The sequence below is a fragment of the Nyctibius grandis genome, chromosome 1 (genome assembly GCF_013368605.1).
Source record: "Nyctibius grandis isolate bNycGra1 chromosome 1, bNycGra1.pri, whole genome shotgun sequence".
NCBI lineage: Eukaryota > Metazoa > Chordata > Aves > Nyctibiiformes > Nyctibiidae > Nyctibius > Nyctibius grandis.
In genome coordinates, this window is record NC_090658.1 from 72,026,411 (window position 1) to 72,051,499 (window position 25,089).

The 25,089-nt window shown below is 36.4% G+C and overlaps 1 protein-coding gene across 21 annotated transcripts in view; it reads left to right on the plus strand.

Moving 5' to 3' along the window:
- The window catches only part of TRDN (triadin), a 254,540-nt gene that overhangs the window by 168,183 nt on the left and 61,268 nt on the right, over positions 1 to 25,089 (plus strand). For 20 of the 21 annotated variants that reach the window (XM_068416426.1, XM_068416449.1, XM_068416442.1 and 17 more), the window contains 7 exons: positions 2,400 to 2,423; positions 5,288 to 5,338; positions 5,841 to 5,891; positions 11,095 to 11,145; positions 12,958 to 13,008; positions 13,592 to 13,642; positions 23,137 to 23,166. In XM_068416426.1, coding sequence (XP_068272527.1) covers positions 2,400 to 2,423; positions 5,288 to 5,338; positions 5,841 to 5,891; positions 11,095 to 11,145; positions 12,958 to 13,008; positions 13,592 to 13,642; positions 23,137 to 23,166 — 309 coding nt within the window. The remainder of the gene's footprint in view (positions 1 to 2,399; positions 2,424 to 5,287; positions 5,339 to 5,840; positions 5,892 to 11,094; positions 11,146 to 12,957; positions 13,009 to 13,591; positions 13,643 to 23,136; positions 23,167 to 25,089) is intronic. The other variant, XM_068416458.1, reaches the window with a different exon arrangement.

Sequence of the window (25,089 nt, forward strand, 5' to 3'; positions counted from 1 at the left end):
CAGAAGAAAGGATAAAAGAACTGCTTGTGTTGATGGCACATATTTCAGCAAGTCACAAAGTCTACATACAGTTTCCCAAGCCAACCAGAGCAGGAACACCAAGGGACAGTCTACACCCAGGCTGAAACCAAACTCAAGCCACTGAGTGATGATGGTGAACATAAAAAGAAAAGGATTGGAGCCTTGAAGCATTTAGATAAAGCTGTGCCTTTTCCATTATATACACTTATATTTATTATTATTGTTACTTTCAGCATTATATCCTGCATACCTGCTTCTTGTACACTTGTTAAAGGTAATGCATACCTTTTTAGGTTAGTATGGTAAGGAGCAAAGTAGTAAAACACTGGAGTAAAGACTCAAAGCATATCAGCCCTGGCTTCCTTTGTACGATACACATCCTGATCTAATGTGTTTTGTAACTAACTGTCACCAAGGTGATTTTTGTATTTACTTATGCTCAAAATGGCAATTAGAGCCCTGATGATGAATTTGGCATTTTCAGTCTTAGCATATTGGAGTTTTTCCAAACTTGCCAGTAACCTTTAGAATAAAGTATGAGACATATTTGCTAATGTAGCTTTGGTCAGGTGAGCCATTATTCCTTTCTTTTCTCCAGTTTCTCAGCTTCAGCTTTACCCAGCATTACTCAAGTCAGAGCAGGCACCCTGCAGCAGCTGTCAGCTGCTTGCTAGTTGTCACGGAAAATGTTATAATTAGGTGGGCCTTGGCCTAGATTTCAGTCATTGTCAGTCTGGGTATCTCCACACTGTTTTCCATTGCTGTACAAGTGCTTCCCCAGCCATCTGCACTGCTTCCCTTCTGTTTGGCTATCATCTCATGAAGCAATGAGGTGGTGTTTGCTGTAAGATTTGTCCCTTCTACAATGTGCCACCATTAGATGGGACTTCATCTGCAAAATATTTTAACTGTGCCATAAAGAGCACAGACTGAGCTCTACAAACCATAGTTTCACACAGTTGCCTTTGAGCAGGGACTTCTAAACCATTGGTTGTGATACCCAGGGAGCTCAAAAGGGGGGCAAACTATTTCCCATGACAGCAGTCAGCAGCAGCAGCACTATCCCCCCATGCCAGCAGCCATCTAGTTTCTGCAAGTCAAAGGAATAAGAGCAGCATACAATGTCTATCACAACTATTTCTGCAGCTACTTCCAAGCACTGGCAGCAGCTCAGTTCCTCTGCTGCACAGAAGCGAACATAAGCACTTTCAGACAGCAATTGCCTCTGCTTCTCATTTCTGCACCCTGTATGTAGGAGCTACTGCCAACACATTGATCACTCAAAGACAAATGAGCCAAAAAAAACTTTCAGGAAGTTTTTTTCTCATGGAAGACTAAAATATAAGGTGATGGAAGCAGGTCTGAGTTACGTTTTGAATGAAGAGACAACTATACCTAATTCACTGATTCCAGGTATCTGGAAGATCTGACGAAAAGTGAGGACTCTTTTTCTTAATCAGGAAAGTATGAATCCACCAGGAAATAGTTTTTAAACTGAAAGGGATTTTTGAGCCTTTTAGACTGAGAAACGAGATCATTTGCTCTGCTAGCTATTGTACATCAGGATACATGGCAAAAAGTAGAGGGATTCAGACCTGGTCAAAATTAGGATTTGCAGTTTAAGAAAAACACTAAATATAAGGAGACTTGCAGGAAAATCTGGAGTACTGGTGGCTCTATTTGCTTGGCAATCAGGATATAGCTTCATTGTTTCAAACCTGAAGGTGCTAGTGATCAAACATGCTATTACAGCTTTGACCTCAAATCCCTATGGTCTGGAAATGGGCTAAAAGGTTGTAGCAACATTTCAATTCACTGGTCTTTTATTAGTAGTAAAGCAAAGTTGCATATAACATTTTTAGCTGTTAAAAGGAGAACAAGAAGGCAGAGAACTGCCAGAAGTGTCTAGAAAAAGACAGTGCTTTAACTCTTTGCCCTATTTATTTGAAAAATGACATATGCAAGTGTCAAGACGGTTGCCAGGGAGTTACTGCCTGTTATTAAGGCAACTGATAATTCATACTTAAAACAAATGAGGAAAAGGCAAAGATTTTTTTCTTGTGATATTCAATAGTACTAAGAAAGGAGTTAATTACCTTCAGTTAAAGCAGGTCATATGAGACTAGGGTTTTTTATGCTCTAGTTGCATGTCTACAAGGTCCTAGGTGGGAATCATGAACTTTTTTCGCATACATTGTCAAGCTACAATGGAGTGGAAATCCCTTTCAAGATATATTTAAGCACTTAAGGACAACATATATTTAAATACGTTTTCATTAGCTGATTGTATTAAAAATAATTTCCTATGTGAACATGTATTCTAATATTTTCTTTTTTTCTGTTTTCACTTTTGCTTCCCTTCTTTTCTCTTTCCTCAGATAAACCAAAGGCGAAACAAGGAAGTAAGCTATCATTTTACATATTGCTTCTCCCTGTAAGTGATAAAGCAATGTCAAAACTATAAATGAAAAAAAATACATATAAAAGCTTCTGCTGCTAGTCAGAATTGCAGATCATGGTTGATTAAACAGGCTAGAACTGATACCACAAAGCTGATAATAGTTAATAATGGATATGTTGAGAAATTCTAGTCTGTTTAAACCAAAAAACTTTCATCCCAATACTGTATATTCTTCCTTGACAAAAGGAACAGACTTGTGCAATGCAGCACAAAAAAACTGTTTATAAAGTTTATATTTATTATTTTACACACAAAATTCTTCTCTCCACACCTGCTAGGCTCACTACAGGTCTCAGTTATGTATTCTGATGTCAATACGAACTTAACACTGCAAATCAGTACAGAACAAGTAACACAAGGCTTTTGTCATGGTATTTGTGCTACAGGTTGTCATTTTGCCAGGTTAGGGCAGACTGTCTAACAGACCTCAGTAAGTTCAGTCCTACAGAATATGGTCAGTGTTTATTTACACTTTAATTTACCATTTCCAGGTCAGTCCTGGATCATTTTTTAAATTCTTCAGCAGCATCTGTGTCACATGCCACACCATCCTAAAAGTCATTTTTTCTCCTGGTGATGACAACTGTCTCTGAAGCACCTTCCCAAAAGTTTCCTTGTTTGGGGATCACATGGGACTTCAAGCTTTTTCAGTAATGACTTAAGCTTTCATTTCAGAATTGTTTAATGTTCTTTTTTTCAAAATGCATCATTGAGGTAACATCTTCTGCAACAGTTTGGGTAACTCTGTTCTTAATAATGCAGGTGCACAACAACTTTAATTTCTTACAGACAGGTTCCTGAAAGTAAAGGTTTTGTATTGTCCATTAAATGATTTATTTCGGTAAAGGCATAATAGTGTACTATTTAGCTGTGTTACTTGTAATCTTGTATTAATCACAAAATCTTTATTTGAATTGTGAGTCACTAAAAAAAAAAAAAAAGAGAAAGGTCTGTGTCTTCCACTCACCTCTTTTTTTTTTTGTAGAGACCATTGCACCGAACATGGAATCTCTCTTGGGAATTTTTCATAACTCATGAGCACAGAAGGACAAGTTTTTCAGTCTTCTCACTGAGTTTTATTTTTGTTAGCACAGATTTCTGTCATTAACTTAATACTTAAAAATTGGTGTTGACTTCTTATCAGGACTATTAGAGATACTTAGTTCCACTGTATATGCTTCACAGACATCTGCAGTAAATTTTTTTTCACTTTGAAAATCAGTGACTTAATCATAAATTAGTGAGTACAAAACTTGAAGGTAGAAGCAGGAACGCAGGGGTAGCTTCTGAAGCAGATATCTGGGATGTAGTGAGGATGGAAAGAGAGAGCTTTATTACAATAAAATTACACTTTTGACCTTGTTCAACAAATTCCTTTCCCAAGTCTTCTCCTTTAAAAATTATATAATCTGGAAGTATTGCCTTTTTAGAAGCACAATGTAGAAGGAGAAAATAAGGAAACATTTACCCTTTGTCATCAGCCCTAACAGAACAGGAGTTTCAATGTCAACAGTAAATTAAGTTTTTCCACTTGATGGTTACTTCTTCCATAAATAAAATGTTATTATTTCTGGATTCCTTCAATTCAGATTCCCCATGAACTCAGAGATGAATACTAAATCATGAACAAGCAGCTTTACTGATACCATGATAAATTACTATTGGACACATTCCATGCTTTTATAACAAAAGCAACAATTTGTGAATTGTGTGGGCTTAAGGCAGTAAACAATTACCACTGCAGCTACCCACTGTAAGTTTCATATCTATCTGCTAAACAAAACCTCCTCCTCATTAGGAGTCTTGACCTCTTATCCTATGTGTAGAGAACAAGAGGGTTTTCTAACAGAGTTCTTCAAGATCTTCTGGCACTGAATTGCTGCCAAGTTTCTCAATAGAAAGAATTTTTTTCTTCATATCTGATGGAGAACAATGTATTATTTTTTTTTCCAGAAAATACCTGTTAATTAGTAGTTCTCAGATAACATGTATAAACCAGTGTAACAAGCAGTCAGATGGTTAAAACACACACTCAACATGCAAGAATTCAAAATCCAAGTCTCTGTCCTTTCTGACTAGCATGTTTTGGGACAGTCTTATCTGTCTTTATAATTTTGGTGTGAAAAGCTTTGGAGACCTTGGTTTCATCAGCCCAGAATGATGATCTCACATTTTGTCTGAAACAGAATTCTTTTTTTCTGTTTGGTTCAAATTATTTCTTATGCCTTTTACAGAGGACTGTCCTTCCTCACACAGAATCCATCAAGGATGGTGTGGCCTAGCCATCTTCACTACTTGTCTGTAGACAGACTAAAAAGAACTCTTCATCCTCCTATTTGTCACTATCCTGTTGCTCTCTCTATTTGATATGCATCTGACCCTCAGAAAATAATAGTTTCAATAAGGAGACCCTTGGACTTGCTCACTAAGAACGGACAATCCCTGATCGGGGAAGTAGGTCACAGCCAGCTCTGATGAGTCAAAATTGGCAAAAGGTTGGTTTTGTCCTTGCTGGTTAAGGAAGCTGAAAAACTATCCTTATCCCATATTAAGTTGAAGCTTGCAAATTTTATAGGTTTCATAGTTAAATCGATAAAACACATTTTGTGGTCTGAACTCTCTGAACAGAAACAGGTGAATTTCGTACAACTCTTCCAATCGTTCTTTTTCACTATTTCTTCCAATATACAGTTATATTCTCTCATATGATCTAGATGCTTCGTTCTATCTTATGATTAAATCTCATAGTTTCACTAGTTAAGGCTTCTGACTGTCAATTTATCAGTGTAAATACTTCTTTTACAGATCCTGGAAAAGAGAAAGAATTGAAATCTCCAGCTGCTACAAAAGATAAAGGTAACACGTCAGGACAAAGTTGTATAAAACCCTAAGATCTATGTGAACCAAGAAAAGAAAATCTTTTAATGCATTGACCATTTTGTTTTTATGGTATAGTTTAGTTAAGAATTTATAAGCATAATACTATTTCAGTAAATTTATGATAAAACTTAATTGGCATTAGCTGGATCAGAAGTGCAAATAGAGCCTTGGTAATAAGAATTGAAAACTTAGAAATCCAAACTCAGGATTTAGGAACACTTGTTAATGTTTGTTATTACAAACTGCAAAATGAAGTAAGTTTTGAGTGATCTTTATTCTTTCATCACACTTAAGAAGAGTTTGTGGTTTCGCTTTGTGAACATGCTAAAGCTGCTGAAAAACAGTTTTGTACTAGACATGTAAATGGTGCCATGGCTCAGTTAGAAACCACAAATTATTCAATCAATCATTATCCCAGAGGTATTAGATGTTAACCTTTTACCACTCTAGCTTGAAGATTAATAAATTATTTTTACAGAACATGCTAAAGAAAAGGAAGGAAAGAATCCTACAGCTTTACAAGATAAAGGTAAGAATACACAATAAAATATAAAACTTGTTGAAAACCACACAAAATAGAAAGAAGATATTAATTTTAAAAGAATCGTTATAAAACTTTCCTATTATAAATCTTAACCAACCAACATTTAATTGGTTGAAAAATTCTATAGGATTTATAACATGAAAAAAAGAGGAAAAAAAGGACATAAGTAGAATATGGTGAGCCAATTAACATTCAGAAGTCTCAAAATTAATTAAATAAATAACACAAAACCACTCTGAGTAATAGTTAAGAACTTTCCTAAGAACTTGCTCTTCTGAACAATGTAAAGTGTATAATAGGAGCCTGTTAACAAAGTCTGAACTGAATGCTTGCATAAATCTGTGGACATAATAGGAATAAAGTTAATGAGCATATGAGTGGGTAATGGGCTTTCCAGACTCTGTAAAAGCTATAGTTAAAAACCCATAGCTTCAGCCAGTCAACCACCTGCAAGATGCGAGTTGGTCTGAATTTTTCTTTTATTCCTTACTTTTTATCAAATAGTTTCCATGTCTTTTTTAATTTGGTCAGAGTAGATGATTAGCTCTGCTGAATTTCCTTTCATCCATTATTTTGTGGGGTGTTTTTTGCCATTCTTATTGCTTCCCTCCACTGCAGAGATAGCTGTATTTGAAAGGAGAAGTGATTTATGGATAAGTCTTATTTGACATGTTCTTTAGATTCTTCAGAACAAAAAAATCTACCATATAGATAAACATATTAATATTTATTCTAAATTATATGCATTATATGCTATTTCAAACAAAGAACTGAATGAAAAGTTTAGTTCAAGCATTATGGAAAGATGAAAAAAAATCTAAAACAAAAGGAGGAATAATATTTTTGATAGACATATTTTCAAAATCCTGGAAGCTGTGTTCATTCACTCTTGTTTAATTGGGCAATCACTAATTAATCGCTTCTTTATACACAAATTAAAATTAAATTATAATAATCTGCAAATCCTGTGGGTCATGTGTTGTTCTTCTATGTGCATTCTACTCCTAATGTACACGTGCTCCGTTTACATCAGCTTGGTTATCTGGACCAGAACTGTATATCCAAACTCTCCTGGGGTCCCATGGCCCTCTCCACAGATTGCCTATAATCTGTTGTTCCCTGATGGAGATTTGCTGAAAAATTAGAAGAGGCACTTGAGTGACAGCTCTGTCCCCTCCTCCTCTGCATGGAGCATGTATGCTTAGCCTGCTGCTCCTTTCAAAGGATTACTCTGGGGAAACAAAAAAAATAACAGAAAAAGAAAGAGAGAGGAGACCCAAAATGTTTTTTCTCTTTGACAAGAGCTTCTTTAGAACCAATGGACAGCGGTCTGCCAGCCCTGAACAAGCTTCTGTAGCATGTCCTTCGCTGAGTGCTCCCATGGCACTGCTTTTAATCTCTGTGGATCATGCTCAATAGGTCAGCAACTTCAATCACTAAGTTATTAACAGGTCCTTCTAACATGACAGAGGAGGTTAGACCTTCTCCACCCAGTCTTCAGAAAGGAGCAGGCAAAAATTTATTTTAAACATCAAGTGTAGGCCATATTATATCAGATTTCCTACATTTTAGGAAAATAAGGCAAAAAAAATCTCTGTAAAAATTCCAACATATTACTCAAAGTATTACCAACTAGAGTTTCACACCACTTTCTTTACCCCTTGTAATACAATCATGTATGCCCAACTTATTACTGGTGCTAACAGCAAGATCTCAACCTACTATTCAATGCTGAATACAGCTGTAAATGCACCGCAGGCTCCTGAGCCCCTGCAGCAACGTTGATGTCCAGCCCAGCTGAACCTGGCTCCTCGGATCCTGAAAGCACTTGCTGATGCAGCCATCACTGTTTCCCGTAACAGGCATCAAACTTGCACAGTTCAGTGTCTGTGTCTAAAAATGTGGGTGCTGATTAGCAATCTGAATGTCTCAGTTCGAAATATATTGGCAGCGAGAACTCTATAGGAAGAACTGTGTGGGAGAAACCCTTAGAAATCTTGGTGCCTTTCTGGCCTATATGCTTTACCTATTGCATTCTGGATTACTCTGCTACATAAAGATATGTTTAGCACTATAAATGCCCCATTTCAGTCACCATATTTACCCAAACTGTAGCTCATAAATTAATCAATGACTTATTTACATGGCACTCTTTCCCTTCCCCATCATCTCTTCAGGTTTCCTCAGTGGGCCTCTGCAAAGGTTCACCAGGTTATTGGGGCCTTCTTTTCACTCTTTGCAACTTGGTGTCTTACGATCTGTTTCTTAAAGTGGATGTTTCTGGCAAATAAAAATATATTGAAGGACATAGGAAAGTAAGGATTTTTAAGACTGCATACACATGCTAATTATGTATCTTGGGAGTTTGTTACTATTCATGTAAAACCAAATAAAGGAACATTTTTAGATGAGATGTTAAATACTTGTGGTGATTAGTGTTTGCCTGGAACCTTATGCAATAAGAGGTACCATCATACCTCATTCTGTTTGAAGGATGGGCGAAGACTGGATGAACAAGTTGATGTCCACACGAAAAATCTTATCATAAAGCAGGCTCTTTTTCATAAACTGATGTACAGTGTTTTCATTTAAAGCAGAGACAGGAAAAATAAATCCCTGAATTTGAAATTATTGCTGGGATACTCTATAGCTCACAACCTCACAATGTTACCTTATCTATTTTATTAACAAAATGTCTTGAATCTTAGCATTTAATTTTATTGGCAGTAATTAAGGAGAACACTGGAAGAATATATTTTCCATTGTCTTGTAATAAAGGACATCTCAAGACTCCTCCTGAATTTATAACTAGCTTTTCAGCTTTTTCATGAAGTAAAAAGGAGTAAAGAAGCCCACTTACAAAAATGATTATAAAAGCTGATTTTCTGTTGACAGATGCATATTCAAATAATATGAGGCCAATGAAACTCTAAGGTATAATTTGCCATGTGGTTTTTGGTAGATATCTTACCCACCTAATCAGAATAGAAGCGCATTCATCCAGAGTCTTTAACAGTGGTACTAAAAGCTCATGATATATCATATATAACTCCTCAATGAATTTTTCTAAGAAATTCACTAGAATTGCACTATGCCAAGTTATTAAAGTGACAGTATTTGTGCTGTATAGATAATGTAAATTCACTCTTGCCCTATGTTCCATGATTTGTTTTCAAAACAAATACTCTTTTTTTCCCTCTTGTTTGCTTTTGCCATGTTTTGGGATATCTTTGCATCTTTTCTTATGTCAGTTATGTGTGGATAATAAGCGTATTTATTTTTATGCACAGATTGGTAGGGGAAATGAGTCAGTAATGTGCTTTTCTTTCTTGCCATATACATAATAGCACATTGTCATTAAAGAATCAAGTGTGCACTTGCTATGCAATGCTTCTGCTTCCTTTAAAGTAAAAGTAAAATGAAATAACATCTTGCCTGTAGCATTTCTTATCTTAACCTGTAAGACACATTTTTTTTTCTTTAAAAGTAGAAAGTTATGTTGTGAGACTTACCTACAGAAAACCAGTGTCTGTTCAGTTGATATTTCCTCCTATTTCCGTCTACTTCTTTGCTGTTGTAATTTGCATGAGAACTAGATCTTTATCCTGAAGAATTCACATACTGCTGCTGCTGCATCTTTCTATACCATCTTCCTAACCTGACCCAGCTTCAGCCCTGGAGTATGATGCAGGAGGAAAGCAGCAAGGTGAATGTTGGCTTTAAGCCAACTTTATGTTTTTCCCTTTCTGGGACCAGCAGGAAAGTGGTCAGCCAAGAGCAGAAGTCTGAAAAGTCTTCAGTGAGTCCCTGTTTAAACCCGTGAAGATAAAAACCTGCTCCCTGGAAGGGAAGTAAGACTGGTGATCTCAGTAGCCTTGGCTCAGAAGGTGTGGAAGTCAGTGCACCATGGAAAGTGTCCTGCATTGGTAGCTGCATCCAAAAGTAGTAAGAGTCAAAAGTGCTGAACCTGCTTTAGGAACTATAAATCACAGGAAATCTCAGGGAGACCTGCTACATGAATGACAAAAAAAAACTCATGAGCATATGCCACCAAACCCGTAAGGCCAAAGGCAATGGTTTATGCCTGTGGCTGTAACAGTGGCTGCTGATCTTTGAGATTACAAATGTGCACACAGAGTAAAATGCTCAAGTTGGGTAGCTGTTGTCTCAAGGCTGCCTATATAATCAACATAGAGGCTCCTTCAAAGGGTTTCAGTCTTCACACTGGAAGTTTTCTCTCAATCCCCTGAAGGAGTCCACCTGCTGCTGTGAAGACCAGGCTTCTAATTTAAGTACCTATCCCTGAAGAGTGTGATTTCTCCAACAGCTTCAGCTACCCTGGAGGTGAACTTTTTCTGTTACAACTCACACTTAAAGCCAGATGGATAAGTGGGATCGCTTCCTGGTACTGTGGCAGCCAGGAGGATGATCAGAGTTAAACTTATTTTGGAAAGGATCTTGTTGTAGCTCTATCTGTTTTACTGAAGATTTGGTTAACTTCCGTTTGGAATAAATGGCCTGTTTTTTCTAGATGCTTAGGCACTGTATCCTGTCAGATGGATTGCAATTGGGTCTACTCAGCATTCTGCAAGCTGTGATATTCTCTCACTCAAACCACATTCCATATGGAATTACTTCCTCATTTTGGAAAAAGCAGTTTCCTTTTAGTATTCCCTGATACATACACTTACGAGGTCAAGAGGCTATTACTTAATAAAAAATAATTAAATATTATTTTTTTATACAACATAATGTGTGTTTTTCCTGTTCTTGCTGACCCTGAATGCGTGCTCCCTGAAGGACTGAGGCAAAAAATTAGGCTTCAGCCCATCAGAGAAAACAGAATAACCCTTTCTGTCCTCATGAAGTTTTGGATAAGGCCCTAAGAATTTATAATCCTATGTCATTATTTGCATTTTCCCCTTCTCCTTTCTGATTTCTTCCTTCTGTGAGGTCTCTACAGACAGAGTGACCTATAGTAACTTCTACTCTTGCATTTGCTACTGAAAATATTGCACCTTAAAAAGTATAAGGTGGTCACTAGAGAGGATGTAAAAGTAGGTCAAGGTTGTATCCATTTATGTTCACAATTTTAGTCTTAATTTTTATATATTTATTGGGTTTTCTTTTATGTGTAGAAGGGCAGCCCTATCTTCTGAGTCTCAAAAACTTAATTATCTCCCTACAGATTCTCTGAAAGGAAAAAATCCCAAGAATCCAGAAGAGTCAAAGGAAAAAGGTTAGTGAAGAAGTTAAGAAATTCAGAACTGAATATCAAGACAGCTATTCAATGCTAGAAACAGATCTTGAGTAGGAATACATGAGGATGCAAAACCAAACCTATCCTAGTTCATGTTTAGATTGTTTTATCCATGATATTGTTTTTAAAAACATTTGTACTTTACAGATCCCCTGTACGGTCCCTAGTAACTACCTGGGCTTCTTTTAAATGCAGAGATTTGAATTTACATCCTGGGGGAAATACTAGAATGTATTTTTATACCACCTTTGGATGTTAGTCTGTCAAAAACAAGTTGTCTAAATCCCATAGTGGGGACATTCCTGCAGGGAACTAGGCTAAATCTGGTCCATGTGGCTATGGCTTAAGAAAGTGGTTGACTGAGAATGAGACTGGCTGAGACTACTGACAGATTCAAGTGTTTGAGGGTGACAAATATGTCAGGGTTTTTTCCTAATTTGTTGGCAACACAGACATATACACCTCTAATATTTTCAGTTGCAGGAGGCTGGCTAGCTAGCTAGCTAGCTAGCTGTGCACACAAAGGTCAAGGATTGTTTGATAGTGTCTATTTGGAGAAAACCGTATTTGTCGCTAAGTGACATGTATTGAACACTAATACAAAGAATTATAGAATTCACAGGCACTGATGACTTTCTGGAGAGTACTGAAACAACTCAAAAATTTCAGGGAAACAGCAAAGGCTAGCAGAACTGTGCATGGTTCCTGAGCTATAAAGCCACATCTGAGGTCCAAATTGTGACGATGTCCCGTTTTTTTGGAAGCTGGAGATATTTCATGCAGTCCAGATAACACCTGGTATAGTGCAGAGTACTGAATAGACATACAGCAAAGCAATGCATTTCTGGGAGGAATGTATTATTCCTTGTGAAAACTCTGGGGAATAAAGCCAGAGCACCATTTGGGGCTCAGGATTCTCCTCTTTGTCACTGTTGTCAGTCTATGTGCCTCACTCGAGCATCACAACAAGCTCATAGTTTTCCTTTATTTATGCTTAGCCAACTTCTGGATTTTCTTTTGTCCTTGGGTTCTGCCTTGTCAGGTGCAAGAAAGAGAGAAGTAGAATTTCAATGTTTTTTCTCATCTCCTTTAATACTTTGTCATATACTGCAGAAAAATTAAAGACACAATTATATTCTTGGACTATTCATTGTGACATAAAATATATGAATGTACATTCGAAGGACGAACACAGCTCTTGTTTTATACCCAGCTTGCCTGTGATTTTGAAAGGTTATATACATGCAGGATGTGAAGTCCTGTTCACAGGTAATACCCGTATGATGTCTTTGATATTAAAAGAATAATGGAGTCCTGAATGAGTAACTGGTCCTTTTGTCACACCTGAATAAAGAAAACTCCCACTTACCTTTATCAGAAGCATCTGGCTTTCAAGACCACTATTCCTAATCTTTTAATTGTATCAATGATGTGGATTAATTTTTTATTTGGGTTCAGCAAAAGAAAAATCCATTTATGCCAACTGCTCTATAGAATTGCTGTCCTTTTTGTAAGCTATCATTCTTCATCGCCTACTTAAGAGGTTAACAGTTTCCTCAAAATATGAAGAAACTAATAACATATTGAAAGCTTATTATTTTGCATATCCAAGTCTAAAAGGATGAATGAATGACTTCGTTGTTTTCTCCTGCTCTTTATTTCTGTACTGTTAGATCCATCTAATTATCACGTATTTTTTACTTTCTGTATATTAAATTGTTTGACTTGTTTTCAAGTGTCATCTTATTTCTCTAACTTGACTTGTGATAAATGTTAAATGTTTCTTTCTAGAGACTAGTAAAAGAAAAGATGTGAAGCCTCCAGCAGCCTTAAAGGAAAAGGGTAATGTCTTATCATTATGTGGCTGGGAAATAACGAGTTGTCCTCATGAAAGGGTCTGCTGGTATCTCAGTGCCGTTTCAATATATTTTGAATTACAGGCTTTTGGTGAAAAGGAACTAAACTTAGCTTCTTCTCACTTAATAGATCTGATATATTGAAAGGAGCAGTGTCTGACACAATTCAGAAATAATAAAATCATAACCCTTATTGTGGTCAACCACTCTCTGCCCTGCACAGCCAATATTGCAGTGGGAATGCTAGTCTATTCTGAGTGAATTAGTAACAGAGCTGTTACAGAATTCAGATGACAGGCTGACATGATAGGCTGCACAGGAATGAGTGCATGGTTTGAACTGCAGAAACTTTTCCAGCTAACTTAGTGGGAGCTATTTTTGTTCTGCTTTCAAAGCTTAAATTGAGCCTTTTATTGAAGTCAACAGAAATTCTAATTCTTAACACTTATCTCTTTTGCACATTTTGCTTGATCCGGTGTTGTGCACATTTGCTGTAGTACTGATGGACACAGTGTATACTTATATCACTAACTTTCTCCTTCCATTTTTGTGTTTGATGTCTTTTCCAGACTTTTCAAAAGGAAAAGAAATGAAGGCTTCCACTACGACTAAGGAAAAAGGTAATAATCCCAGCTTGAGCTGAGCCTTAACATAAGATTCAGTTGAGAAAATAAATCTGTTGTGCAAGTATTCCTGAAAGAAACCCTAGTTTCTTCACTTAGCCATCCATAAATATCCTTGACTGGCATCCTTTGCTGCTAGACATTCTTTTTACCTGGGTGATAAATGAGAGATACATATGGAGCTACACAAGCAAGTTGTAGCAGTAGTACTTTATAGCCCCCAAAGTTATGAGGACTTGTTTTCTTCTTTCTTAATTTTGTCCTATTCTTTCTATTTAAATTTGTCATTTCAGATTGCGTTTTATTTTTCTTCTCTAACACATTATTTGATTGTGCTTTGCTCTCTCTTCTAACCTTCAAATATCAGCACGAGTCATCAAATAAATATCAATTACAATTTATAGTACATGACCTCTTAAATGCTAGACATTTGCAGGCAGTGATAAAACTGTAATTATAATTAACCAAATACTTTCAGGTTTATTTATTCACATCAACAAAATTCAAACAAAACTTAGTTTTACTTTGAAACCATTTGCATATTGATTAAATACCACTTGCTCATTAGAAAGCAGTCTCTCAGGTTAAATGTGTAAATAATTTGACATGGACAAAAACGTATGACAACTTGCTAACTAATAACAGTCATTTGAGCCATGGGAATATAGTAGTCAATCTTAAAAACTTCCAGTCTGTTTTGAAAACTACTTCAGATAATTGACTAACATTACTTCCTATCTTTAGATTTTCCGTAAGGATCACTAGAAATAATGAGGCAATATTTTTCTGACAAAGTTATGATTTATAACATTTGCAAGTTTTTAAGTGCAGCTACTTCACATAGTGTATGTAGGTAGTATCTGGCAGAATAGTAGAAATCAGCTATTACTTCACACAGTTGTATCATTCTGAAGCAAAGTGAAGGCTTAAGCATTACAAAAGAAAGTAGGGCTTAAATAGTCTGAAACTGAACTAGTCAAAGTAGATGAACCTGGATTTTCAGTCCAAGGTCAAGGATATTAGAAAAATAAGGACGCATTGTTGTACCATTTCTTTTAGTTTACTTTAGTCAACAGCGAGTACTGAAGTACAGGGTGGATTTTGTCTATTGATTATTGGTTTAATACAACTTGGCTTTTATATTTTGAGCTTCAGGCAAGCAAGGCCTATGAACATCCGGCTAGGTTCATGCAAACATATCTGTGAAACGTAGGCAGGTTAATGAAGAGTTAAACATTGATTAGACCCTTAAGTATTTGACTATTGAGCTTCCTATTGAGTTTCTTATCTTTTCTTATCTTTTGAGTTTCTTATCTTCTTATCTTTTAGTATTTAGCTCTCCATAAATATTTCTGGTTTGAAGATTGATTTATTTAAATTTAAGTGTTAATAAAAGTAAAATACTATTTATTACAAAAGATCAAATATTATAAAGAATTAATACAGGTCTGTGAAAGTTTTTTAGCTGCACTGCTAACAAATTAGCTTCAGTGAAGTGTCAAACACCCCCACAACTATACATAAAAATAAGTATTTAAAAAGGACTTAATTATCTCAGTTTGATCAGCCAGTGAAAAAAAATGGTGAATAACAACTCCTTTAAAGTACCAAAACTGAGTTCTTTCAAGAAAGGACATGTTTAATTAAACATTGTAGAATTTCACTGACTGCACATGAAGTGATTTACGCTCAGCATATTTGAGAACGAAACTCAGTACCTCGAAGTGGTTAACTCCACTATCTCTTTTTTTTTAATAAAATTAAGTTGTCTTCCCATAGTAGTTGATGGGACACATGCAAGATTTTCCTTATATTATAGCAGTAGAAAATATGACCTATGATGTTCCCTGTGAACTTTCATATCATACAGAATTTTTCTACACGGGGTAAACTTTTTACCTATAGATTAAAGCACTCTAAGAGATGTAAAATATTCTGTGTTGTTGTGTCATCTTACAGTCTTATGGTTGCCTACTTGTCAAGGCACAAGAACCAAGATCTGAATGTTTAATGCAGAGTATGCTGAGTTTAACTTCTCTGCAGTACAAGGTCACATTAGAGACACCTGTGATTATTCTGATAAAGAACAACGGCTTGAATGAAGTCTGAAGTAGAACTGATTGATTGTTTTTCATAGTAACAGCAGGATGTTTGGATGAACGATGTCGTAATTTAGTGGGGACTAATAGTGCTGAGTCTGCACAGCTTTTATCAACTTCCCAAGTGAGATGAAGACTACTCGCTTCAGTTTTTCCTAGTGGCTTGCATACGTCCTTGCATGCCACCTGTGAATGAACTTGATGCCTTGCACAACTCACTGAGAACAACTGATCTCTCACAGCAGAGAGACCATCTCTCATTGACTCTGGCTGGCTCTATAAGAAGTTAAAATATTTGGATTAGATGCTGTCAGACACATGATCAGGCCAACTGCCTTCTTTTTAAGTCTTGTGTATCTTAGTTAGGTCTGTAAAGTGACTGGTCTGAGCAGGACTGCATATCCTTCAAGGCCCCTGCAGCAAAAGTACAACAGAAAAGTGCAACTTGAGTGGGAAGATCTCAGATTGTATACATGTATATTGTGACGCCACCTTACTGTCTACAATAGGATTCAGTCATTTTCTAGTCACTGAAGTTCATGACACAGCAGATCTTATACAACTCACTTTGAAGGCAGTTCAGCTCAGTGACTGCAGGTTTTTAAAAGTTGTTTCTGTCTTTTCTGTTCCATGTGACAGATCTTCATAAGCCATTTCTTAGCTGCTGGGGTGCGTACAAAGGCAGCACTTCCAAAAACAAATGCAACTAACTTGGTGACACTGAATATGTATGACAAGGCATTGACATTTTGTCAGAATAGCGTAATCCCAATGCTCAAAGTGGCTTTAAGCATCCATGTGGGATGCTATGCTTCACTAGATCTCTCTTAATAATGATAAGTGACATGTTGCATAGATCAGGCAGACAGTTTGAGAAAATACTCTATAGGGAAAAGTGTTCCAGAACTTTTGTGGCCCTTGCCCTGTAAAGAAGTGCAAACAAGAATTCACCTTTATGAGAACTGGTACTTCTTTTTAGCCAACTGAAAGTACACAGGGAGCTTCTTCAGTGGACATCTCATTTTAGAGTAACCAACCAAAAAAGCCTTGAGAAACAGCAGTGGTTTGATTAGCACTTGCCACTTTACAGATATCTGTCAAATTCAGTGTAAACTGCATCAATAGAAATGGCCACAGTGTAACCTCTTTGTTAAGATAAATACATTTTTGAAAAGTGAAAATTGAATTCACAAAAGCTGGATATAGAATTGTAATAGAGAATCCTGAGTAAAAGAGAATCTAAATGTAAGGTAGATATATTATTTATATAAAAATTGCAATATCAACCAGTTTAAATGGTCCATCCATTACAGAACGTCATTGCTGAGCATTGCTGATAAGAAATACTTCAAGAAAACATCAGAGCTTTAAAAGTCAGGCACTAAGATAATGACAGATATATAAATACCAAGAGTGAGTCATAGTGGGAGGTATAAAATTCCCATTGTGAGTCAGCATTTCTCTGAAAAAAATCTTCAATAGACATTAGAAAATAAGAGAAAAAGAACAGAAATAACATAATAATATGAAAGAATACTATTTTATAAAAGGAAGGATATAAAATTTTAATTCCAAAAAGCAGTTTATATAAATTAAAAATGAGGCATGTTTTATGGCAAACTATGAAGTATAACATTGTCCTTATGGTTCGATACTTGATGTTTTCATTATTTTTTTTAAGGAAAATATTCAAGCTGAATAAGTAGCACCTGAATATATATGTAGAAATATACATTCAGTAGTCAAAACAGGTTTGTAAATGAAAGTATGTCTACTGATAGTTAAGGTGTTTCCTGGAGGTAGTGACTGCTACATGCTGGGACTCCCAGATCTCCATAATAGCACTCTGAAAAGTCCTTTGAATGCCTATCTATAACTTTTTATTTATACATGCTTATGCAGTAAAGCAAAATTCTTGTGGCATAATATTATTGTCTCACATAATATTTGAGATCAGAAACCTGGATTCTCTCTGACTGGGACAGTGTGCTTCTCAACAGCTCACAGAATCAGGCTGTCTCTGCTTTATTGACATTTTATGGCCCAATTTTACTCTTTTCTGCACAGATCAAGAGAAAACCTGTCCCTCTCCAAAAACACTTGGTACTTTGGGCACTCTCTCTGAAAAGTGAGAGAGGCAGAGAGAGATTTGCACCCTCTGATGCAGCAGAGAGATCAGATCCTTGGGTAGCTTTGCCCCGCTCCTTGGCCTTTTGCGATATTTTCAAACAGAGATTTGTGCCTATTTGTGGCTGGACCACACGCTACACACAGTCAAAGGAGACTTGCTCAGGAATGTAACCACTCTCTTATTGCCTCTGCCCAGTGATGTTACAGGGGGCCTGATAATCCATATAGTGTGAATCCTGATAATCCGAAGCAAAACTCGCACACTTGTGTTTCTTTCATTCTAGATAATCTTCTTGTGTATTCTCATTAAGGTATTGCTGGTAATAAAGAGAAAAACACTGTAAACGTTTTGGGGGCTTATCTAGTGAATTAAATTTTTCTTAGTAGGTCTGACAGCTATGTTTTACAAATTAGGACAAAAGAGATAGTCAGGTTAAGCAGGGGAATTAAACTGCAACATCTTCCTTGCCCATTAATAATAAAAGGCATGAAGATAATTGAATAAGTTATTTCTCCAGACCTGTTCATTAAAACCTGGACCAGAAGAGGAAAAGGGCAGGAAAGGTGTTTCTTGCTACTGAATGAGAATCATTCTGAACACAGATGCTCCAGCCAATTCAAAGTCTAAACTCTCCTCTCTGTTGCTCACTATACCGGTTCTTTTAACTCTGGTTTCTTAACATGATTAAAATTTCTCTTGATACGGGTAAGAGAAATTCTGAACTCAGAACAACTGGAAGAGAGAGATAAAATATCTATTAGGAAGACCTGAGAGAGAAAGGCCACTTTATACATTTCTTAAATATTTTAAAACAGTACCTACTTCTCAACTATGAACAGGTGGACAATTTATGGTAAGATGGGCAAAGACAGTATCAACTTAGTTAATGCCAGCTGCTTTGCTGTAGCTGCCTACATGAGGTGGTTTTCACTTCAGCCTAAAAACATGCATATGAAGAGTTATCACAGAGTACCTGAAACAGGGGATGAGTCTGCATTTGATCTTATTTTACTATAACTTCCATGTCTATAACCAAAATAAATATAAGAACTTAGTCAAAACTTCCACCAACTTCATCTCAGTCAGTTACTGTCTGTCTCAAAGTGTCAGGGTAAATACCATATTTTAAATTACTCTACGGTTATTCAGAGATTTAAAAATCAGTCAAAAAATTGGTGAAACCATAATTAAAATTGGAACAAAAACAAATATCTGGAAAATCACATGACAGAAATCTAGCCTGCATGGTTTCTGCAAAAGGAAATTATGCCTTAATAATAAGTGAAACTAAATAGCTACTGCTGAAGAGACCCAGTATTGTAGGAAATAAATACCTGATTAGGATATATTCATTTTCATCTTGCAGCCTGTTTACAGAATAATTACTTATGATTCCATGTCTGGACTGATGTTATATTCCTTAATTAACAGGAAAAGAAAGAAATAGTAATATAATGAAGTTTTCAGATGACATAAAATTAGTTAAAGAATTCAGGATCAGAAAGGGCTGTGATACACTGAATTTACAGGGTGAAGAGACAGCATGATGACAAAGAAAATTTAGTGTCAATAAATAGAATGTAATATATACTGGAGTGAAAAAATTAAAAAATAATTTATCTCTAAATTAACTATGTAAATTCAGGAAATGACCTAAGTATTACTGCAGGCAAGTAATTCAAGTATTATCTTCCATATGCAGATGTACTAGGAAAAAATACATATAGTGTACTAAGGCCATTGCGTAAAGCAAAGATGCATCTTGTCTGGAGTGTTGTGTACAAAACTCTTACATGACAATATGTGGTATTGGAGTGGGCTAGGAAAGAGCAACGAAAGTGTTATGGAAAGAGAAATACGAAAGATTCAGATTACCTTTGAGATAAATTAGTATGATCATGATAAGATTGAAAATCACAATCTAAAGGCTCTTCAAAAACACCACAGAGGAACTGCATATCTATATGGAAATACAGTTTTCATAGCCCAAATATTAATAATTAATTATTGTAAATTTAGAAAGGAAGATAAATTTCATGTCTCAGGATGGAAACTGATTGCTTGTTATAAGAAAATAACAGCAGAACTTGCAGAACATCTTTGACGGTATTCAGGCTAAATATCTGTCCCTTGCTATTGCTGGGTCATAAAGTTCCATGGAATGGACTATTGTTGAGTAGGAAATGGTGTTTTCAAGATTTTTGGTGTTTTCAAGATATTTTCAAGATTTCAGAAATGTTTCTGTTTTCTGAACAGCTCAGAAAAAAGTCCCTCAGAACCACCACAATCTATGGGATTAAAGGACTTCTTGTAATCTATGTTCAAGTTTCCCATACAAGTTAAAAACATACAACCATCCTGAACTTGACTTTTTTCCCTGGGAAGATATTTACTATATTGACACACTTTTGCGACCTTGCTACCACTGGAAATTTAGCTTTATTTTCCCATCACACTGAAAAATTTTTGAACAAGGTCTGCCATGGATCTGGTTCATAAAGATTTTGTTTTCCCCATTCCCAAAACATAGAAGATGATGCTCAATTCTGGTTTCTGGTGTAGCTGTCAGTCAGGATTCATGATCCCTGAAAATGGCATCTGTATCCTTGATAAACGTATTTTGCTTTGTATCATATCTATATTAACTGGAAATGTGTGATTGGATTTGAATAAGTCTAGTAAAGGAAGACAGGTGCCTAACTGGAGTCACTGCGATTTAAGGCTGTTAATATAGTTCTCTTTGAACAGGTTTGTAGGTAAAAATCTTAATTCAAGAACTAGATGATACCTCTCATCAATGCAGTGCAAAAAAAGTTGACTTAAGAATTTGTTCTTTCTCCAAATAATCAAGGTAAAAAATAACACAGCCAGGAGCATCTCTCATATCTGAGCATCACATTTTCTAGTACATCATTTACTTCATTTCATGTCCTTCCCTGCCCAGCTACAATATATTACTCACATTTGTTCTCTGCAGGTAATCTGGCTTTTTATCAGCTGTAGACCAAATTCCTTGGCTAATCTATCCATCTTGTTGCTGAGTTTCAGATACAAACACATTTCTCAGCTTCTGAAAGAGCAATGTAAATGATGGTGTTTGTGCTCTTTTTCATTTATTCCTTGTCATTTTAAGTTTGAATAACAGGATTTGATCAGAGCAATGCTATTGACAACAGTAGTCAGAATGAGGTCTCTTCTGTCTCTTAAGATTTGTTGAGTATTTACAGAAAAACCGTGGCCAAGGTGAAAATTCAAACAGATGTCATAACAGGATATAATAGCATAATAACAGAAATTAGCTAGTCATAAGTGCAGTGGCAGGCATGGATGGACCTTGCTCTGCCTGTGCTTGCCTTGGGACAAGGAGCATGGTGAGCCACATCCCATAAGCTGGCAGGACAGAAGTCAGGAGGAGCCAAGAGGTGCACTGCACGTTTGCTTATAAGCCCTACCCAGAGTCTTGATATTTGGGGTTTCTGCTGATTTCAGAGTCCCTCCAACACACTTAATGTGGCAAGTAAGTGGCCTTTCGAAAGCCACTGAGGTTTCTGTAACAGCTTCTGGGGGAAAAATCCTAAATCCTCTGTAGTGAAAGTTTTGTGAAAGGCGCACCTTCACAGCTTTGATATGCACATCACCTAGGAAAGAAAAGTGATTGCAAAGTGGACCAGATCCTGGAAACCTTGCGCCTAATTTTCACTAATTCTAGGCATGAAACTTTTTTCAACTGCTGGACATATTGTTGAGATACTGAAAATTTATTTCATTCTCAAAGGAGAGTAAGTGGTAGAAACCTTGAAATATCTTTCAATTTTGAATCTTTTTGTGCTGCAGGCCACTGATATATAGCATTTCAGTAATTTCAGGTTTAACCTTTTCCTTTTTGCTCTGTTTTATCCAAATATACTAATAGTTTGAAATAAAAGGACTTTTCATTTTAAGAACACTGAAGAGGCAGAAATCAGCATCCAAACCCAGTACGCAAACACCTGAGACTGTGCCTACTGCCTCTTATGGTCTCAGGACCCCTGACTTCTGTCCAGCACCAGGGCACTTTCTCCAAAAGAAGGGCAGAGCTCTGCTTCTGCTTGTTTGCTTTCCAGTTCCAGTGCCACATCAAGTCTGTTCACACTGGCAGCCTGGTGCCAAGTATTCTTTTCTAGGGAGTAAGAGCTCTGAATTTTAATTCCTCTTTCTTCTTTTGCCTGCAAACATTAGCCTAAGGCAGAGGCTTACTACTGCCAATTCTAACACGTGTTTCAAAATAAAGTGACATCTGTAACTACATTTTTAGAAGGTTCAGTCCTGTAAATGTAGGCTGGGGAATGGGTAGTGCATGGATTTCAAATGGACTTAGACAGGAACTTTGCTCAGCCCCATCAGGATTGCAGCAGTCATCTGCAAATGCAGGTAACGCTCCCATTTGAGACATCTTAGCCCTTTTAGTAAAATTTTGATACGTTTTCACAGTACCCATTGCAGATACATGCAATGTGTTATTGGAATCCCAGGCTGAGCTTTTGAGGGACTTTTATTCTGTATCCAGAGTTTGAATACTAGTCACACAGTACAGTTTGCTCTGAGGAACTGATTCCAGGTTGTTTAAACTGGGGAATATGCAGCAGTTTCCTTCCAGTCTCTGTCCAGTCTTCCTTCCCACAAAACTCACTCTGTGGGATTTGGAGCGGGGATTGCTGCATGACCAGGTCTTGTAATTCCCCATGTTAGGCAGAGGCTTAGAAACCTGAACATGACTTCAGGTGGGTTTTTTACTTCTTATTTTATGCATTTGTTTACCTCTACAAGCTTTAATAGCAAAAAAGCACATATTTGTCTTAAACAGATGATGCTTCATAGCCTACCTCTAGACTCCCCTTACCCCTTCATGCCTTCCTCCATTCCAGTCTATCCTCCTTCTTCATTGTTGATTTTGAACTATTAACTCTGTGCCTCTATCTCCCAGTATTAGTGTCTAGGAGGAATGATGACCTTGTGACTAAAGTTAAGCGTGAGAATCTAGAAAGCTGGAATTTGTTCTCATCAATAACAGAGCTGGGTGTCTGTGAGGAAACACTTCATCTTTCTGATCATCAGGGTTTTTTTTCATCTGGCAAATAAATATATTCCTATATTGCACAATATATCTATGGTTTGAGATACGTACACAAAAGGCTCGTGTATAGGTGTTTGAATTATTTTTACTGATATTACATGTTATTAACTTCAGTTGTGAAAATATAGTATTTTTATTTCCATTTCAGCTGTGGTGAAAAAGGAGGGGGAGAAGAAAGGTAAACCAATTATTTTCCCTTGACTGAAGTGTCTTTCAGGCTGTGACTGCTGTGAGAAATGTTTCTTTCATTCAGCGATACCATTGCGGTGACATACACCACCTCATGTGCTACCATCAGCCGGCTTTATCTACTCCTACTGTGATAACACAGATGTCATTTCCAGTATTGTTAGCTCCTTTTTACCACAGGCCAACACAACCCGGTATCAGACACTTCATCATTCTGATTGGGAAGAGAATGAAAGGCTTTTGTTACCATGTTAGGATTTGTCAAAGAGAACAAAACTTGCACGCACTGTGCATGCTGACCTGGCCATTTGTTCTTTTCAGAAGGCGCTTCCCTATGTACATTTAATTTCCTCTCCAGATATTTATGTAACATGAATGACAGCTTTGCTGAAGTTGTTCTTGTTATTTTAATAGATTAGTAGAAAAATTTGTCCTGAATTAGGACCCAAAACATTACTTAAAATATTTAACAATAAATAGACTGTATTTATCAGACCCAAAATATCTATTTATAGTGTCATCTTTCGGAATAAGATTTGTTGAGATGAAACATTTTTTGGTAATTTCTTGATTTTATTTCAACGGAAAAAATAATGAAATATTAGCACTAAGGTGATATGTTTCTTTAATCTATTCAACTTTATTGATTATTTGGTTTATAAGCCATATCTTGCTCACTAAATTGGGAACATTTCCAGAACTTCTCAGGGGATTATTTGAGATTTAGCATTGAGTAAGTGAGAAAAACATTGGCTCTTTATTTCTGAAGTTTACTGATGGGGGGGTTAATTTTGGGGGGGAGGGTGTCTTTTGTCATTTCAGAAAGGTTTGGAAATTCTGTGGTTCACATAGTTGAACAATGGAGTCAACCTTTGTTGTCTATACATTAAGACATTTTCAACCTTGCTAATTTATTATTTTTTCTGCTGTCCTTATACAGAGTCATTAACTGAACTGGAAAAAAAAAATGTAGTCTCAACTGTTTTAACAGCTCATGAGTGAAATCTTGGCTGTGTTGAAATTAGTGGCAAAATTGTCATTCACTCCACTGGAGACAAAATTTCACCTCATGTGTTTAACAGAATAATAAAATTCATTTTGGTTATCAAAAACAACGATGCTTAATAGGTATCAAGCAGGATGTTTTGTCTAAAGATAAATTTGAAACAACTGAGGCATGAAGGGTAGCACATGCAGCAAAGAGAATCAGAAAACTGGCAGCTACACTTACAGCCATTGGTTTTCAAACATCAAAATGCCTGCTGTGTTCACAGCCTTTGAATTTATCGCATGGACTGTTACATCCTTAATGGAAAGAAAGGAGTTAGGTAATTGCTAAGGGTGCTACTTCTGTCAGCCTTGCTACAGGTTATGGGCCCATTCATTGACAGAAGAGCAAGGGAATTTTTTTAAATACCTACTGCTTGCCCTTGGTTCATTTTTCACAGGTTAGGATTTTTTTCTTCCTTAACCATAATATTCCCAAACAAAACTGATTAAAAATGCATTTTTAATGAATGTTCCTTGAAGTTGGATCAATTTTTCCATTTCATTTTCTTTTTTTATATGTTTTCTGCTAAAAATCATTTTCCTCTGATTTCTAAATTTGTTGAAAGGATTTTACCAACAAGTATAGGTAGGATACTTTCAAGCACTTGGCTCAGGGCAGGGTGTACCTCATCCTGTTGGTTACCACCACCCTACTTCACAGAACATGCAGGTGCGAACTGAAAGTCAACTTTGGCCATTCTCCTGATATCATAATTTTATTTATTTTTGGACTAAACCTCCCTCTGATTTTCTGAGATCATAACCAACATTGTCAGCAGGGAAGGTAGTGATTCTAGTGAAAAACATGCTAGTCCAATGAAATTTTCCAGTTACTAAGGAAAACTGGTTCAGCGATGTTTCT